Raw genomic sequence first — 17301 nt, 5'->3', positions numbered from 1 at the left:
GTTATTTTTCTTCTTCTGTCTGATCGCTACCAACAATGACTGGCAAGTATCTTGAAGCGCAGAGGATTGTGGGATGTTTCAGACAGTACAAGATGATCGCAGAAACAAAACGGGAGGCTTGATGAATCGAACACAGGCGCATCGATTCATCATATTTGAGATTAAAAAAGGATTATTATTATTATTATTATTATTATTATTATTATTATTATTATTATTAATAATAATAATAACTTTATTTATATAGCACCTTTTAAAAACACAGGTTTCACAAACAAACAAAAAAGCAAACTAAACTAAACACAGAAGAATATTAACAACAGCAAGAACAAATGCAAAATACTAAAAATAATTAAATACAATTCAACAGAAAAGAACCCAAAGTGCACGATACCCAACAGACATATATAACCCGACCATCACAAGAACCATGATAAGAACCCAGGAAACACAAGAACCCAACAACACGAGCTGAGACCAAGAGGAACCAAAGATTTAAAAAGATGTAAGAAACTAAAAGAGATAAAAGCAAATAAAAAGATAACAGCAATAAGAAGGTAAGAGCAGGAAAAGAAATAGAAACAAGTGGTTAAAGGATCAAAAAACCCAAAACTATAATATTAATAAAAATACAAAGTAAATATAAATATGAAACATAAATAGACAAAGTAAGTAAGATAAGAAATTATCAAGTTAAAACACAAGAGGAGTTAAGATAAGAGCATAAATAAAAGAACAGTAAGAAGTAAAAGAATATTATAAAAATAGTAAAACCAGTAAGAAAAGACATTAAGATTAAACCCCTAATATTTACAGTGTATGGATTAAACCTATGTTTATTAACACATAATAACAACAACGAACAAATAAACAGATAGATTGATAATATATTGATAACAACATGTAAATAAAAAGTTAAACCCGATTGTGGTAGGAAAAAATAGGCAATATTTCCAATTATTACAGAAGAAAAGTAAATTAGTTTACTTTACCATTGCTATAGAAGTGCATATTATATATTTCCAATAATCAGAGTTTAATAATTTAACCTAATACAATTTAATTTAATAATATAATATTTAATAATAATAATCTTTACGATATTGTGACGTGTTTCCGGAGGGTTTCTTATCATACAGGTGACAGGTGACAGGGGGGCGGGGCTTGCTTCAGCTCGTGCAGTCTGCTCTCTGCTGATAGGGCTCGCGCACGTCCAGCCTGTGGCTACATGTTTACGTCATGAGGAGGATTGTATTTTATTTTTTTGTGGGTTTCAAAGTACTGCAGAGTTAAGAAGATGTTCCCCTCTCCCTCCTGACTAACTTCACAGAGATCCTGACAGCAGTCTCTGTCTGAATGTGGACTGAATGGGAATACTCTTGCTGGTTTTACTGGTTCCAGTTTTTCGAATCAGCTTGATTAAAGGACCCGCAGCTGCAGCATGCACAGTGAGTTCACGTTAAACAAAAAAAAGTGCTGCAACAGACATGCTATACTGACATATGAAACTGTAAAATAATGTAATATAATCAGCTGTTTACACATTAAACATTGTTTTAAAGTTAGCAAAATCAGTTGTCAAAAACTCAAATAAGATATACAACATGATAATCTAAAATATTTTACAATTCATATTTAAAAATTACAACCAAAAAGTTTTCTTTGAACATTTTTTATTGAACCTGTAGTTCTAAAAAGTACAAGGATTTTAAAAATTGACAGCTTGTTTTTTATGCTGTTATTGTATAGTACACAGTTAAAATATAAACAGGTCATGTACAAGTGTGTTGAAGATGGTCAAAATGAATTACACAATTACAGGGATTTACTGGAAACCATGTTATTCAATCTAAACATGATTGTTTTGCATTTTTTAGAATATGAACAGAACATGAAATTAATATAATCAAACAAAGCTAATATTTCAGTTTTTTACATTTTCCACATTTATAGACTTTTTGTTCTGAAAATATGAAGAAAAAAAATTCAGAAATATAGACGAATAATGACTAAAAGACAAAGTCAGCCCACACACTAAATGTTCTTCTGGTGGCTTCCCAGCAGTTGGTACCCCTCCTCTGACACCATCGAGGGTTTGAACCAGCAACAGAGACGACACACTGAGGAGGAGGAGCAGAGACTGAGCAGGATGCTGCCTTCCACTGGCGACAACATTGAAAAAAGACCTGAAGAAGAAGAGGAGGATCAGTCTAGTCTTCCTCCCCTCTCTCCAGTTACTTTGACATACTCAATGGATGACCCCGCCGTCCAATCAACCACCAACTCTCCATCCAATCAGGATGAGAGCTCGGACTCGGAGGTGGAGGTAGCAGCCACGCTCTCGGACTCAAACAGGTTGCTGTTACTGTGGCAACGAAAGGAGGAAGAGGAGCACGACGAGGCGGAGACGCAGGCGGTGGCATCGTCTCCAGATGGACGATTCCTCAAGTTCAACATCGAGATCGGGCGTGGATCGTTCAAGACGGTTTACAGAGGACTTGACACCGAGACCACGGTGGAGGTGGCCTGGTGTGAGCTGCAGGTGACACACAGTGAAACTCAGCTATTGAACAGTTGTAGTGTATATGTAGTTCAGCCGTTTCTTTAGATGTCGTTTAGATTTAGAGTTAAATGTAGTTTAGGCTTGGTGCTCTTTTTACGTAGTTTAAGTGTGATTTAGGCGAAGTTTTGCTGTTGGTGTAATTATTTAGGTAAGTTTGCTTTCCCTTGAAGAAACTCCGCTGTCATTTTAAAAAAATTGAATATCAGGAAGTCGGCCACTTAGTTGTATAACTTTTAAATAAGCTCTTTCCCACAGCGCCACCATCAGGTCAAACTATGAGGTCTAATCACTTGATTGCCATTAACAGTGTACAGCTGCGGCAGAAATGACGGATCAGACTGCTTTTTGTTAATCTTTTAATTAAAGTCAGAGCAGTCGTCATGGTAACGCACAATATCATTGTGGTGGTTGAATTGATTAAAGAGGTCAGACCAACTGACTGAACAGGAGCCTTAAACATGAAACGGGAAAATAAGGAAACGTGTGTGTGTGTGTGTGTGTGTGTGTGTGTGTGTGTGTGTGTGTGGGTAATCTGAGGTCATGGATTTTATAGTTACGCTGGATACTGACTATGAGCTCTGATTGGCTCAGAATGAGGAAGTAGTTGCTGAAATATTTATTACACTTGTTGAGTTAATATTTAACAAACACGTGAACATGTTACACTACGAGGACATTTAATTCATTCTTAATTGCAGGTACGCCTCACCTGTACTGCCGACTCATTTAATTTAACTAACTCGTGAATTTGCTGATCATCAGTTCATTTGGTCACAAGTCAAGAGGCTGTTTGTGTACTCGTGAAAAGTTTATGCATAATCATTTGTTTCCAATATTTTCAGTCCTGATGACTCTGAACCTGCAACAGAGGCTCTCTGCTATGACCTCACCGTTGTGATGTCATCACGTCAGTCTCTGCAATCGGTGTGGTTTTATTTGAATGAGCACCGATTATCTAACCTCAAACGAAGAAGAATTTGTGTGTGTGCAGCGTTTGTGTGTGTGCGCGTGTGTGTGTTTGTGTGTTTGTGTTTGTGTGTGTGTTTGTGTGTTTGTGTGTGTTTGTGTGTTTGTGTGTGCGCGTGTGTGCGCGTGTGTGTGTTTGTGTGTGTGCAGCGTTTGTGTTTGTGTGTTTGTGTGTGTTTGTGTGTGTGCGCGTGTGTGTGTTTGTGTGCGTGTGTGTGTTTGTGTGCGTGTGTGTGTTTGTGTGTTTGTGCGTGTGTGTGTGTGTTTGTGCATGTTTGTGTGTTTGTGTGTGAGTTTTTGTGTGTTTGTTTGTTTGTGTGTTTGTGTGTTTGTGTGTGAGTTTTTGTCTGTGTGATAAAATGTTACAAGTGACTCAGCATTTTGTTGTAGTGTACACACACTATCTGATTCGACACTCGGCTGCTGGTCGATGTTGATAGCAGCACACACACACATATTATACAAAAATAGAAACACACAGTGAATGAGGTTAAAGGTCGTTCTCTGGGATGTTCTCACCACTTTGTGTTTACGTTTCTCAAACTGCGATTTGGGGATTCACAGAAGGATCTCGAGATGACAGAGCTCAGAATTATGTTTTTATTTGTTCATATCTTTTTGAATTTATTTTATATGTGTTCATTTTTTATAATAAACTATCAATAGTTAAAAGGATCCTTACAAAGAAACATATAATTGTTATATTCTAACTTTAATTTGAGTTTATTTATCTATTTATGTTTTTGTTAAAATAAATATTTAGTCATATTTTGTTCCTATTTTAATTTGTCAGCTTATATTATTATTTTCTTTATTTTAAATTTCATCGGATTTGAACCCACGGCCACTGCGACGAGGACTATAGCCTCTGTACATGGGGCCGGCGACATAACTGCTAGGCTATCTGGCGCCATATTCTGATGATGATGTCATCAGTATATGGTTACTTTTAGGCATCTGTCTGACATGAAACAAAAAGAATCACTGTTGACTGATCATAAACACACGAGACCAGTATGTTTTATGTCATCCATCATGCTTGCCGGTTTGTGTGTTGTCATGGCAGCAGATTCAGGCGGTGTGAGGGCTCAGATTTGTCCCTGTGTTCCTTAAGTATCAACACAGATGTTAATTCATTGCTGATGACCTTTTTTTTATCCCACAGACTCATCGTCTGAAAAAGGCAGAGCGTCAGAGGTTCAATGAGGAGGTGGAGATGCTCAAAGCTCTGCAGCATCCCAACATCGTCCGTTTCTTCGACTCCTGGAAGGCCCCGCTCAGGGGACATAAATGCACCATCCTGGTGACGGAGCTCATGACGTCCGGGACCCTCAAGACGTGAGTTCAAAGACGAAAAAGGAAACTGCGAGACTAAACCTGGACTTGAGCTGTTGACCTGGTTGATCAAAAATGATTCAGTACAGTAGTTTGCCTTTAAAATTAGCTGTAGACTGCTTCACCAATCAACTCCCTGATAAACGGTGTTCCTCTGAGATTCCATCCCAGCTCCTGTTTTTTTCTCCACATTGCAAGAAAAAAGATTCTTGACATTTTACTCAGAGTTACAAAGTTACAAAACACTTCAGGGGAAGTACAAGTCAGACATTTCCGTACTTTAACCTTTCGCACACTGGTTCCAATTCCTGGAGCGCACCTCTCTGACCGGGTGTGTTTGTCTTCCAGGTACCTGCGCAGGTTCAGGCAAATGAAGCTGAAGCTGCTACAGCGTTGGAGCTTTCAGATCCTGAAGGGGCTGCATTTTCTGCACACACGAAGCCCACCAATCCTGCACCGAGACCTCAAGTGTGACAACATCTTTATCACTGGTCCCTCTGCCTCCGTCAAGATTGGAGACCTGGGACTCGCCACGCTTAAGAATGCCTCGTTTGCCAAAAGCGTCATCGGTAAGAATGCAGCGAGTAAAGAGAGTCGGCAGGGTAAAAAATGGTGCTGCTGATGTTCAAACATCTGATTTACAATTAAGGTGAAGGTCATCGTTTCGCAGTTGTTGTTTACTTCATGTTGGGTCTGGTGATACATTTAGGAACGCCGGAGTTTATGGCTCCAGAGATGTATGAAGAGAAGTATGACGAGGCCGTAGACGTTTACGCCTTCGGCATGTGCATCCTGGAGATGGCGACGTCCGAGTATCCATACTCTGAATGTCAGAATGCCGCTCAGATCTACCGCAAAGTTACCAGCGTAAGGCTCCGCCCCTTCTGACTGCTTTTTACCCTTTCCTGTCGTTTTTTCCTTTTGTTTGACTTGTGTTTGTCTCTCAGGGACTCAAACCAGAAAGTTTCTCCAAAGTGAGCGTGCCTGAGCTGAAGGAGCTCATCGAGGGCTGCATTCGAACAGACAGCAGTGAGAGGTAACATGACCAATCACAGCACAGCATCAGCTGACATCATCAAGATGAAAACAGAACTCACTGATTGGACAGTTCTGTTGAACGACAGCGGGTCAGGACAAATAGATTAATGAGTGTTCAAAGCAAAACATGTACATGCAAAGACGATGGAAAGACAAGATTTCCAACAGTAGATGTGTTGCAGCCAGCGTAAATAATTTGAAATAAGTGACTTTATGTTGGTGACTAGTATTCACCAACACTTTTTCCCAACGTTAAATCAGGAAATGGTGATTCCAAACTTAATTTCAAAGTTTTTTCTTGCCTCGTCTTGTAGATAGACCTGACAAAGTATGAATTCACACATTTAACAAAACTTCATCATGAGGTTATTTCAGCATCCTTTTGACCCATTTTTTTTTTTTTTTTTTTTTCCCTCCTGTGATTGTAAGAGTATGATAACCTCACTTCCTCAGTTTGGAGTTACAGAACATATCTGCGTTCCTGTTTGTCTGAGTTGCTTTTTTGTTTTTTTTTAAATCATTGTTTGATCCTGCAGGTTCACAATTCAGGACCTGCTGAATCACCGGTTCTTCCTGGAGCAGTCCGGGGTCCATGTGGATCTGGCCGAGGAGGACGACGGGTCGAAGGCAGCGCTTAAACTCTGGCTTAGGATGGACCAGAACAGGAAGCTGCAGGGGAAATACAAAGACAACAACGCCATCGAGTTCTTGTTCGAGCTGTACGAAGACGTCCCCGAGGAGGTGGCCCAGGAGATGGTACCTGCGATGCTACATGAACGACATCACATGATGACATCACCTTTGGGGAGGGGGGCCAACTTACCTGTCTATCTCGGTGTCTGTCTCACAGGTGGTGCTCGGGTTTCTGTGTGAGGCAGACTATAAGCTGGTTGCCAAGGCGATCAGACACAGAGTGACAGCCATTAAGCGTCAGCGAGAGAAGAAACACCAGTTACTGGACGAATCTCTCAACAGCCAGAAGGAAGCTGCAATCGAGGAGTGGTCTGACTCCGCCCCCAAACAACCAGCGCTGTCCAATCAGGAAACTGCAGGTGCCATAAGCAGTAATACTAGAGAGGCATCCAATCAGGTGTGTCTGAGGATAAACACTCGTATAGTAATTGACACAATATGTATTAAGATATATATTCAATACTTGTATTTACCAAGTGCTTAATCAGACAACAGAGAAAAGTCAAGCGGTCATGTTTAAACATCTTCCAGCAGGACTCAGCAGCTGTGTCAGGCCTCACCCCTGCCTGGATGCAAGCCCCGCCCTCTGTGACAATGACATCATCATCAAGCAGCCCCGTGGATTCTGGGATCAGCAGTGTCTCGAGCAAGGCAGACGGAGATGAGGACGACAGCAAGACCACCAAGCACGGCACACACTCCTCCGCTATGTGTCAGGATATAATCTAACAAACATATAATGTCATCTATATATTATACAGCTGAAGTTATTGACGTGCCTTTTCTTTTTTTTTTTTTTTTAAATCACATCTTGAAATATATTTCTATGTTTCTCCCGTTGGTCGACATGGCAGCGGACTGTGAAATAGAAAGCCACGTCAGCCCCTCAGCTGTACCGGGGAAGGCTGAGCCCACGCCCCAACATGTCACTAACCCCGCCGCCATTTCTTCCGTCCCCACTCCTTCCGCTGCGGCTCCGGCGATCCCTCGGCCCAAGGCCCCTCTCCTTGGCTATCGGGCTCATTCAAAACCTCCGCCACTCCCCGTTCTGCGTTTTCCCAGGGTGAGTAGAGGGAAGGACTTGGGTATAGGCAGAGTGATGGGCAACCTATTATGAGCACAGATTTCTGCAGCTGTCACTACCTTTAATGCAAACAGGTCTGGGCAAATAAAGCAGATTTAGTTTTCCTGTAAGGCAAAAATAATCTTTTGACAGTGGAGTGTGGTGGCTTTGAAATTAGCAATGTAACACGGGTTTCTGTTTAATGTAAGCATCTCAAATGTCCTACATTAGGAATGATCTCTTGTTCATTGCTTAAGTTCATTTCCTGATAATATATTTTTTAAAAGTAACAGACATATTGTCACGGCCTCTGTCTCCCTCTTGAGGAGATAAAAAGGTACTGACACAAGAGAGCTTTGACATTTTCCTGGAAAAAGGTTTTCCTCTTTTGCATAATGGGGATCATCTCTGTGTTTCCTCCAGAGCATCGCTGTGTCCCACAAAGCCAGAAGGCCCGAGTCTGGACCAGTCTCTGACTTTTCCTCACCAGTTGACAGGTAACACACACACACACACACACACACACACACACACACACACAGAGCCTAGAGATCATAAATTAGATCAAATGTCTTCATGCTGAAACTCAGTCCACACAAAGTATAAAGAGTACAAAGGCTCATTCTAAAACACAAAGGGGTTTCCACTTGCTTTTGTTACTTTAAATCTTAAGTGTTTTTTGTTTTTTTTATCATTTCGTCTCTTTGTAGCTATGCCTCTGATGTTACCTCAGGTTTCAGTGACGGCAACGATGGCCAATCAGACATGGGCACCAAGGAAGTGACCGCACAGGAATCTACAAAGCAGTTCAAGAAGAGAGCGAGGGCTCGTCTGAAAATCACAGGGGTGAAAACCTGAGCCAAAAGTAGTCATTAAATCTAAGTGTACCATGTGTACAAAACACAAGACATGCTGTTTAAAACACCTTGTGTGTGTGTGTGTGTGTGTGTGTGTGTGTTCAGGTTTCAGAATTGCAGGACCGTGTGGTTGAGTGTCAGCTGCAGACTCACGACAGTAAGATGGTGACATTTAAGTTCGACCTGGATGGAGACAATCCAGAGGACATCGCCTCTGTGATGGTGAGCACCGACGGCCAATCAAAGCGCAGCATTGATTTAATCAGAATCCAAAAGGACTGTGGGTTTCATCTTCGTGCGCTGCGTCTCGGCATCACCTCCTGACGTAGAGGCCGGAGCCGCGGTGTCTTGTTGCAACCACAACGGAACACGTTTGTAGAATAATGGCATTCAATCAGAGGCTGTATTCAAAATGAATGTAGGGAAAGTGATATCATCCTGTGGTTTGTCAACGGGAGCCGGATAAACTTGTGTAGCAGACTCACTGCTCGCTCGCACTAGCCTCAAGTGGCAGTTATAGGAACTGCAGTTTCTGCAATTTGACTTTTGGCTTTATTTTTCAGCATAGGAGAGTTTCGATCGGACTAAACAAAGTCATATTTAAAACACACATTAGGCTGAAAAACGTAAACCCTTGTACTTGAACTAATATTTAGGCTTCATTGACTTGTTGCCATGTGCTGTCTACACTTTGAGACATACTTTTGATATTAGCAAAGTGTCCAGTGATTGTATTATTTTGAATTCCCCTGAACATATTACACTTCTTTGAGTGTTGGTTTCATACTTACCTGTCTCCCTAACTCTCTCTTCCACACATTTTCTGTCACCCTTCAGATGTCCCATCCATAAAGGGCGAAAACCTGAATTGCCTTTCAATTTAAATTTAGTTTTTACACACTTAACAGCATGCTAGTCGTTGAAATTTGGATGCACTACAATGTGCTTTAGCTTTTTTTAGATTGATGTAGGAACAGTCATTTAGTACTTTAAGATGTAATCATTGCTGTGCCTCAGATCTCCTGGACTCCTCGCCATTATTGAGGTTTACAGTGTCTCTGTTTTCAAGTTGCCTACAGACCTCCATTCAGTTTATAAAATTAAAGATGACTTTTTTACTATATGTTGGATTTTGTTTTCAGCTTTTTATTTTTCATTTCTTTACTCAGATCCACAGAGACTTCATTCTGCCATCAGAACGACAAGGATTTATTTTCCGCATGTATGACATCATAAACCGGGTGGAGTCTTTGATCATTCAACAGGAGCAGGCTGACAGAGACACGCCATCCCAGCTGACGACCGCCATGCTGTCAGAAGAGACAACTGTGAGTGTGTGTGTGTGTGTGTGTGTGACATTGGCCAAATCTAACTCACCTCAATGGAAGTTTTAGGGTCTTGTTTAAAAAAAGATTTGAGTGATTATTAACAATTTCATGCATGAATTATAAAATCAAAGAAACAAGTACTTTTAGTTGTACTGTGGGTTTATGTAGATATTTATGTGAAAACTCATTGTGCTGTTAATGTTTCATACTGTCATTACCCTGTTCAGATTAAAACATTTAGCCTGATTTCTTATCTGACACAAGCAATGGCACAACGAGCCACAACAATTCTCCTCCCAGAAGTGAAACAAGCTTTGATACAATCAGTCAAATTTTAGTTTCCTAAAGTCAGAGCAGACTCCTTCAAATGAAACTCATACCAGAGCATAAATTAATAGAGTCTATAGGATAAGATTAAGAAAAGGTAAAGGATTACTCTACAACGATAATTGTTCATTTTCTGATTCAGGATTCATCTTTTAAAAATCTTGACAGTAATATGGACAGACCTTTATATATATATATATATTTTTTTTTTCCAGCCAATGGTTGCAGCCAAGGCCCTCTCAAGAACTCCATCCTCATCTTCACTTCCTGGTAAGAAAGACACAAAAACTGTGAAAGGGGTAACTCTTCCTAAGCACAAAATAATTTGTCTCGTAGTTTAATAGATTTAAAAGTCAAATAACATCCATTACTATAACTGAGTAGCCTGAATAGGATTCATTACTTAATGATTTATAAATGACTGAGTCCCTCAAAGTCGTCTTCCACAGCCACAGAAGCTGACAGGAATTTATGTTGTGGTTCAGTTTCATCATCATGATTACATTAAGCTTCATCTTTGTCACTTCTCAGTTTCAGGCACATTAAGGAACAATGCACGTATATATCAGTTGAACACCAGGTCGGCCGATACTTGTTCTTTTGAAAGACATTGACCCATGTGCAAATAACACCATGCACCAATGTCAGTAGCCGATTTGAATCCGATTTGTTACATCAATTGAATGCTTGTGAGCTAGTATACCGAACTGCTGATTGTGAGAAGAGATTCTTTCTTTATTTGGTAGAAGAAGTCTCCTGTTTGAAAAACTTTGATTTGTTTTGATGGTGAAACTTGGAAGAAGATGTTGGAGTCTTACACCATCTCGGGGAACAACAAACAGTTCGTAGAACTTGTTTTGTGACATATCGAGAGTAGGGACTACTAGCAACAGTTCTAATAAATCACATCTCATAGCTTATTTAAAAAAACAACAAACAACAAACAAACAAACAAACAACAAATATAAAAGAAGCCATGAAGGTCTCTGATGAAGATCCAGGTCTCCCTTGAAAAACAGATATGATATCTAAATGGGACTAACTTGGACATACATTTTAAAAACATGTGTATGGGAATCTGCAATCAGCTTTAACAACGTAAAACATCGATATATGCGCCCATTTTCACAATTGATGCATCTCCCCAATGAATCCCTATCCTCCTCAGACAGGCTGAATGATCAATGTGTCTTCTTTCAGATACTACAGAGGTTGACCCCTCCCCCTTGAAGTCAGACAATGTCTACACAAACTCCGAGGCCACACCCACTGGCAGACCCCAGAGGTCACAGTCCTTCCACACCTCTTCAGGTATACAGAAACAATGTATCTACAACTCCTACAAAGTACCATAAGCACCCACCCTGCCTCCACATGGGTTGTGGTGGTCACCGTGAGATCCTCTTTAAAATCTCTTATTAGGGTTTGTCAAATGCCTGCAAACAGACTCCATTGTTGATCCTCATTCTTGGTTTCCCTGCAGCTGTTAAAAGGAGGTTCATTCCCATGGTGAAGAGGATTTGTGAGATTGTGCAGCCTGTAACATTTCTCCTTTCTGGGTCTTGCCACAAAGTTGCAAACTGGACTGTTTTAAACCAAAACGGTTCTGGCCTTCTTTACAATCTCTTGGATTTCCTTCCAGTATGGTTTGATGATATTGGGCATTTTTTCAGGTGTTTAAGTTCTGCCACTGTTAAGGGAAGGCATCCAGAGCTTGGTTTCTGTAGATGTCGTTGTTAGTGTCCCTCAACATCTTCTCTGGGGCTGGTTATTCTCCCAGATGAAGCTTAACCTGAGTAAATCCATTCATGGTTTAGGCTTATCTAGATGAATAATTGCTGATTATTTTTAGGCATACAATAAGTTGGCTCACATTGGTTTTCATGCATTTCATGTGCTTCAAATTTATCAGCATTTCTAGCCACCCATAGGTTGAAGCAGTCTCTCTGTCGCCCATGGACTTAAATTTATAAAACAGAAACAAATATTGAGAGAAATAAAACTCATGCTGATGTCTGACATTTATGTACAAAAGATGTCTGTTAACAATTTCCTCTTTCTCTCCAGCTCCCTCCCATCAGTCTCCTCCACACCTCCTCCATTACCCCCCTGCAGACTCTGCCCCTCCTCTAGCCTCCCCCCTTCCTACATACCATCTCCCAACGTCCCCTTACTCCCCTTACACCTTTTCAACCCAGAGCACCTCCCCTGGCCTCTCCACAGTCCACAGTAACCCTTCCCTCTTTACATCCCCAACTTCCCCCTCAGTTCCTCCATCTCCTCCTCAGTGGCCCCCTCCAGACCAGCCTATCTTCTCTCTGGCCAATGTACTCTCTCTAGCCATGAGCATGGCCCATTCCATCATTCCCCCTCCTGGTACCCCGAATCAGGGGTTTGACCCCAAGCCCCATCCCATGTCACCCCCCTACCCTTCCCCCCCAACTGTCCTCACTCCCCCCATGTCTCCAATGCTGGGTCCTAAGATCAACCCGCTAAACCATGCCCCCTCCCCAGTTCCAATCCGCTCCCAGGTGTCCTACAATCCTCTCACCCATGAGACAGGCTCCACCCATTACAGCCAGAAGGGAGTGCAACATGGTTGGACTCCAGTTACCCCTCAGACAGAAATGGAGCAACGGCAGGTGAGTTTCTGTTAAAACAAAGGCTGTGCCGATAAAGCATTAAGGAGCTCATCCTGAATGAAGAAAAATAACTCCCAGTATTTTCTGTTAATTGGGGGGGGGGGGTTGTCCACCTGGTCAAACTCTTATTGTGCACATCAATTCAGGATACCTGCTGTTCCCATAAAAGTATATCTGATGGGGAAATCAGAGGACTGTCCAATGGGGCCATCAAAACAAATTCAATTTAGACCATGGACAAATGGAAAGATTATTTCTATTAAGGGGAATTGTCTTTTTTTTTTTAAATTGTGTCGGACCCCATTTGCTCTCTTTTTAGCCTGGAAAGAAAGCGCATTAGGGATCCTTCCATTCATCCATCCATGATCTATACTGCTTATCCTGAGAAATCTGAAATAATCAGACCCCATGGCCCCATCTAGCTTAAGGGTTGTCTGAGGGCACACTCACACTAGACTCACACTAGAAGACTGAAGAGACAGGAGTCTTTTCCTCCAAAAATGGACGAACTAAAGAAGTTAGTGATCCAAGAGGGATTTTGTGCTGATCAGAAGAAGGCATTTCAGGATTTCTGGGAAATAAGACAACACGTGGTCGACCCAAAACTGCTTCAGCGATAACATGTGTGTGGTGTGGGTGTCTCTGTGTTTAAATGTTTGGTATTATGTTTTGGATTTACCTTTTATTTTGATTTTGTATTATGATGATTAATTTATGTTTTGTAAGGACCCCCTTGAAAATGAGATGATGCATCTCAAGGGGCTATCCTTGAAATAAATTACAAATTACAAATATCCAATGTGGCCTGATAGTGCCTCATTATACCCCAGGTGGAGCCAGAAAACATTGTGGGAGAGAGGAACTTGTGGAATAACTTGTTAAGACTACTACGACAGTACCTGGGACTGTCGTAGTAGAAGGCACCAGTTTGTTTATGAATTCTGGCTTTTGTTGGCAACTGCCAAAAATTGTTGGCTAGTGGAAAACCAGGCCTGAAATCACACAGTGTGAACTGCAGTGAGAACTTTTAGCTATAGATTTTTTTTGTTTCCATTGTTTAATATTCAACTTTAATTTGAAATCATTAATATAGTTTCTACTAAATTTCTTTTCATTCCCTGTTATGTTTCATCGTTTTTAAAATACTGCTCATGTAGATCATGTTTTTTTAATCAGGGACTAAGAAAGACTTGGTTCAAGTTAACATGAATAACATGGATTTTACTTCCTCCAGGCATCCTCCCTCATGTCACTGTCACCTAGACTGTCACCCATTCAGGAGGGTAAGACAAACCTTCTGCCAGTTGTTGTTCACAATGGTTTTGTTCAGTTAGTTAAACTCCACTGGACTCACTTTCATCCATCACTAAACAGTGAGTGGTTCATCTTCCAGAGAGAGGAGGTGGAAGCAGTGTAGTTTCTTTTTTCTCTGTGCTCTACCGAGTTGAGATTAAACACTTATAATGGCAAAAAAAAAAAAGAGATTGATGACTTAGGGCAATACAACTCCATAAACCACTGCAAATACAAAAAAAGAGAATATTTTACGTTTTCAAATGAAGACAGTCAAATCTGTCAGCAATTACCCTGTTTTGATTTCTGTTTAGCTGCTTTCAATTGTAGTGACATCACTGACTGTTAGGTCGAGTGCAGAGAAAAGTGCCACGTACAAGTCAAGTGCAGCGCGCGTGATGTTGTATTTAAGCATTTAAAATATGTTTCATGTTCCCATTAACAATTCTTGATGGCGATTTCAGGAATGCACCACAAGAAGCAGACCTGCAACCTAATTTAACAACAACAGTTATTCACAGTCTAAACTCTTCAGATTACATGTTTGATTTCCCTCACAGCGCCACCCGCAGGACAAACTACATCTCTATCTCTTCAGCTCTGAAAGCTCCTCTTCTGTTTTTGTTTCAGTGAAAAAATCTATCTTCACCGTTGGTCGTTTCCAGGTGGCACCCTCTAAAGAAGTTCCTGCTGTCAGTCATCAGGAAGCCCGCCCCCTTAGCCATGTTACATCGACTGCACACTCCCCGCCTCCCTCCAGGCTGGACCAATCAGACAGTTCAGAAAGCTCAGAGAGCAGCGCAGAGGGGCAGAGTGAATCAGAGAGCAGCATCAGCACAGTGACAGTCGCACCAACTACACATTTGTGGTCCAATGACGACCCTGGAGAGCTGGGGGAGGGTGGGATCAGGAGAGAAAGGGAGGAAGAGGAGAGGAAGAGGAGAGAGGGACAGAGGCTGAGTGCATGGGAGGGGACAGCTGGCAGCCCGGGGATGAGCAGCAACAGCCTTGGCCAACCATGGAGTCGCTCTGCACCCTACATCAGCTCTGACGAATCAGATAGCGAGAATGAGGACATGTGGGTGGAGCTTCAGGAGCTACGTGAAAGGTGATTGGTGGATTGATGAGATCATGTTTGTACAATTGCGCCTGTTGATTTTATCTTTAACTTAAAAGAAAGTTATTCCTTGAACAAAGTTTAAGAAAAAAGCAATGAAACACACCTTGAATGCCACATAAATCCTTTTTAACCTTTCACTCTAATCCAAGACACCTGACAGAGGTAAATAACCTGAAGGCCAATCAGAAGCGAGAAATTGAGGACTTGTACCTAAAGATGGGTAAAGTCCCGCCTCCTGGCATCGTCCCTCCATCTGCCATTTTGAATCACCGTCAACGTCGCCTCTCGAAGACCGGAAACTACCCACGCAAAAACAGCCTGCAGAGACTGGACGTGCTGCCCCCTGCAGGTTGGAGGACGAACTGCTGCCTACTCAATGCAACCAAACAGTACAACAGAATAATAACAAAAAATAAAGGACAGAAAAATAAAACTAAATCCTAATTTCTTACAGGTATCATAAGAAAGAGCTCGGTCAGCGGAAGCAGCAGTGGATCTCAGGAGAGAGCAGGGAAAGGTGTGACCTTTGCCCTTGAACACAGCTGCATGGTGAGTGGTTTTCTTGACAAACCCGAGACTCCTGAAACTCTTTACCTAGCAACTGTATGAATTCATTTTCCTTCATTTTTAAAAAATAAATGATTAGACTGTTAGTATGACATCAGGACGTGGGACCTAAGACTTGTCTTCATGTAGCAATAAAGTGCATATTTAAGAATCAATACAGGATTGTTTCGTTCCCAATTTGAAGTCAGCTGTAGAGAGTGTTTTCAACTAGCTCGTCAACCTAAAGTTATCTCTGTTTGCCATCTTCAGACAGCTAAAAAAAAGCACCCAAAGAAAGATCTTAACTGAGTTATTTGCTCAGTAGAATGTTGTATAGTCTAGACAAGGGGTGTGGCCAGACTTTTTTAATTGGGGTAGCCCACCTGCGGCACTCACTTTTACAGAGTGGCATGACCTTTGATGGCACTGGACGGAAATGAACTGTCACTCAAGAGTACATTTTGAGTGACAGTTTTTTTTCTTAAAGCATAAATAAAATAGTTTACCAGGGTTCTACATGTTTTTGATTTGTTTTAAATAATTTGCTGATCAGAGAGATTGGTCTGATGTTGGGATTGCCCATGAAAACCTCTGACTTTTGACCTCTTCCTTCCAGTGAAAGAGGAAGAGAAGCTCCTGACTGAAAACATGAAACCGAGGATGAAGAGGAAAGCTCACTGATCACTTTATTTTGAAACCTGTGGATATGTGAAAGTGTTACATTCTATTCAATTTTCCAGCATTTCAGCACTTTAGCAAGAAAATAATGAGCCTTGCAGTGTTTCAGCGTTTGGGGGGGTGGGGACAAGCAGACATGCCGACACGACGACACAAACACTTGAAGGAATCTTGGTGTTCATGTGTTACTTTTAATGACAGCTGTCCTTTTCTATCGGAAAGGTATCCTTAAATTACTTCTTTCCCTGATTTCCGACTCTATCCACTATCCTATCCCTACAATAAAGGCACAAATAGCCCAAAAATAAATCTTTAAAAAAAATTATTGTGTACATTTTGTACTTAGGGTTTGTCATGTGTGGTAAATGTTTGTTATATTTTGCCCTCCCGAGTTTATCACCACTACCTCAAAAACAAAGTTTGAATTTATTATATATTTATATTTTCTTCATGTATTTTTCTGTTTTTCAAAGTGTGTGTTAACGTGTTTCAGGTCGATACATTCATGTGATGCAGATGTTGTAAAATCAACGAGTAATCATGTTTAATAATGATGATGTGAACACCAATCAATTTCTAAAAGTTTAGTTCACCTGAGGAAGGATTTGTTGCTTAATCCTTCTTGGATCTTTTTTATGTTTCTTTTGAATAAATTGTTGTGAAATATCTTATTTGAACAGACCCGTAGATTTATCTGCTTATTTATTACACATAGGGGCCGGCGGTGGATCAGTTGGTAGAGTTGCTTTTATACTCAACCGAAAGGTCAGGAGTTCAATCCTCAGCTCCTGCAGCCACATGTCCGATGTGTCTTTGGACAAGACATTTAACTCAGAGTTTCTCCCGCTGCTT

General features: G+C 41.1%; 1 protein-coding gene across 2 annotated transcripts; it reads left to right on the top strand.

The window, feature by feature from the left end:
• The first annotated feature begins 1191 nt into the window (after window positions 1-1191).
• LOC132954071 (serine/threonine-protein kinase WNK4-like) lies at window positions 1192-17130 on the top strand. 2 transcript variants are annotated; one of them, XM_061026521.1, is made up of 22 exons: window positions 1192-1448; window positions 2113-2542; window positions 4695-4867; window positions 5213-5433; window positions 5574-5731; window positions 5812-5900; window positions 6439-6658; window positions 6753-6992; window positions 7127-7307; window positions 7450-7658; window positions 8082-8155; window positions 8369-8504; window positions 8621-8737; window positions 9685-9843; window positions 10386-10440; window positions 11371-11481; window positions 12238-12812; window positions 14047-14095; window positions 14736-15213; window positions 15375-15574; window positions 15680-15774; window positions 16388-17130. In XM_061026521.1, the coding sequence occupies exons 2-22, from the start codon at window positions 2150-2152 to the stop codon at window positions 16388-16390; spliced, it is 3936 nt and encodes a 1311-aa protein (XP_060882504.1). In that variant the 5' UTR covers window positions 1192-1448; window positions 2113-2149; the 3' UTR covers window positions 16391-17130. The 2 variants fall into 2 exon arrangements, with proteins under 2 accessions (XP_060882504.1, XP_060882505.1); XM_061026522.1 differs by having other exon boundaries at window positions 2062-2542.
• Window positions 17131-17301: the final 171 nt, after the last annotated feature.

Source organism: Labrus mixtus, chromosome 20 (assembly GCF_963584025.1).
Source record: "Labrus mixtus chromosome 20, fLabMix1.1, whole genome shotgun sequence".
NCBI classification, from domain to species: Eukaryota; Metazoa; Chordata; class Actinopteri; order Labriformes; family Labridae; genus Labrus; species Labrus mixtus.
Note: the sequence above shows the minus strand (reverse complement) of the source record. Positions and strands in the feature narration are given on the sequence as shown.

Bases quoted from the DNA above. Each gene is read 5' to 3' on its own strand.
- LOC132954071 (XM_061026521.1), top strand. From the start codon at position 2,150: ATGCTGCCTTCCACTGGCGACAACATTGAAAAAAGACCTGAAGAAGAA. The intron at 11,482-12,237 runs GTATACAGAAAC...CTTTCTCTCCAG, and splicing joins GTCCTTCCACACCTCTTCAG to CTCCCTCCCATCAGTCTCCT. The intron at 14,096-14,735 runs GTAAGACAAACC...TTTTTGTTTCAG, and splicing joins ACTGTCACCCATTCAGGAGG to TGAAAAAATCTATCTTCACC.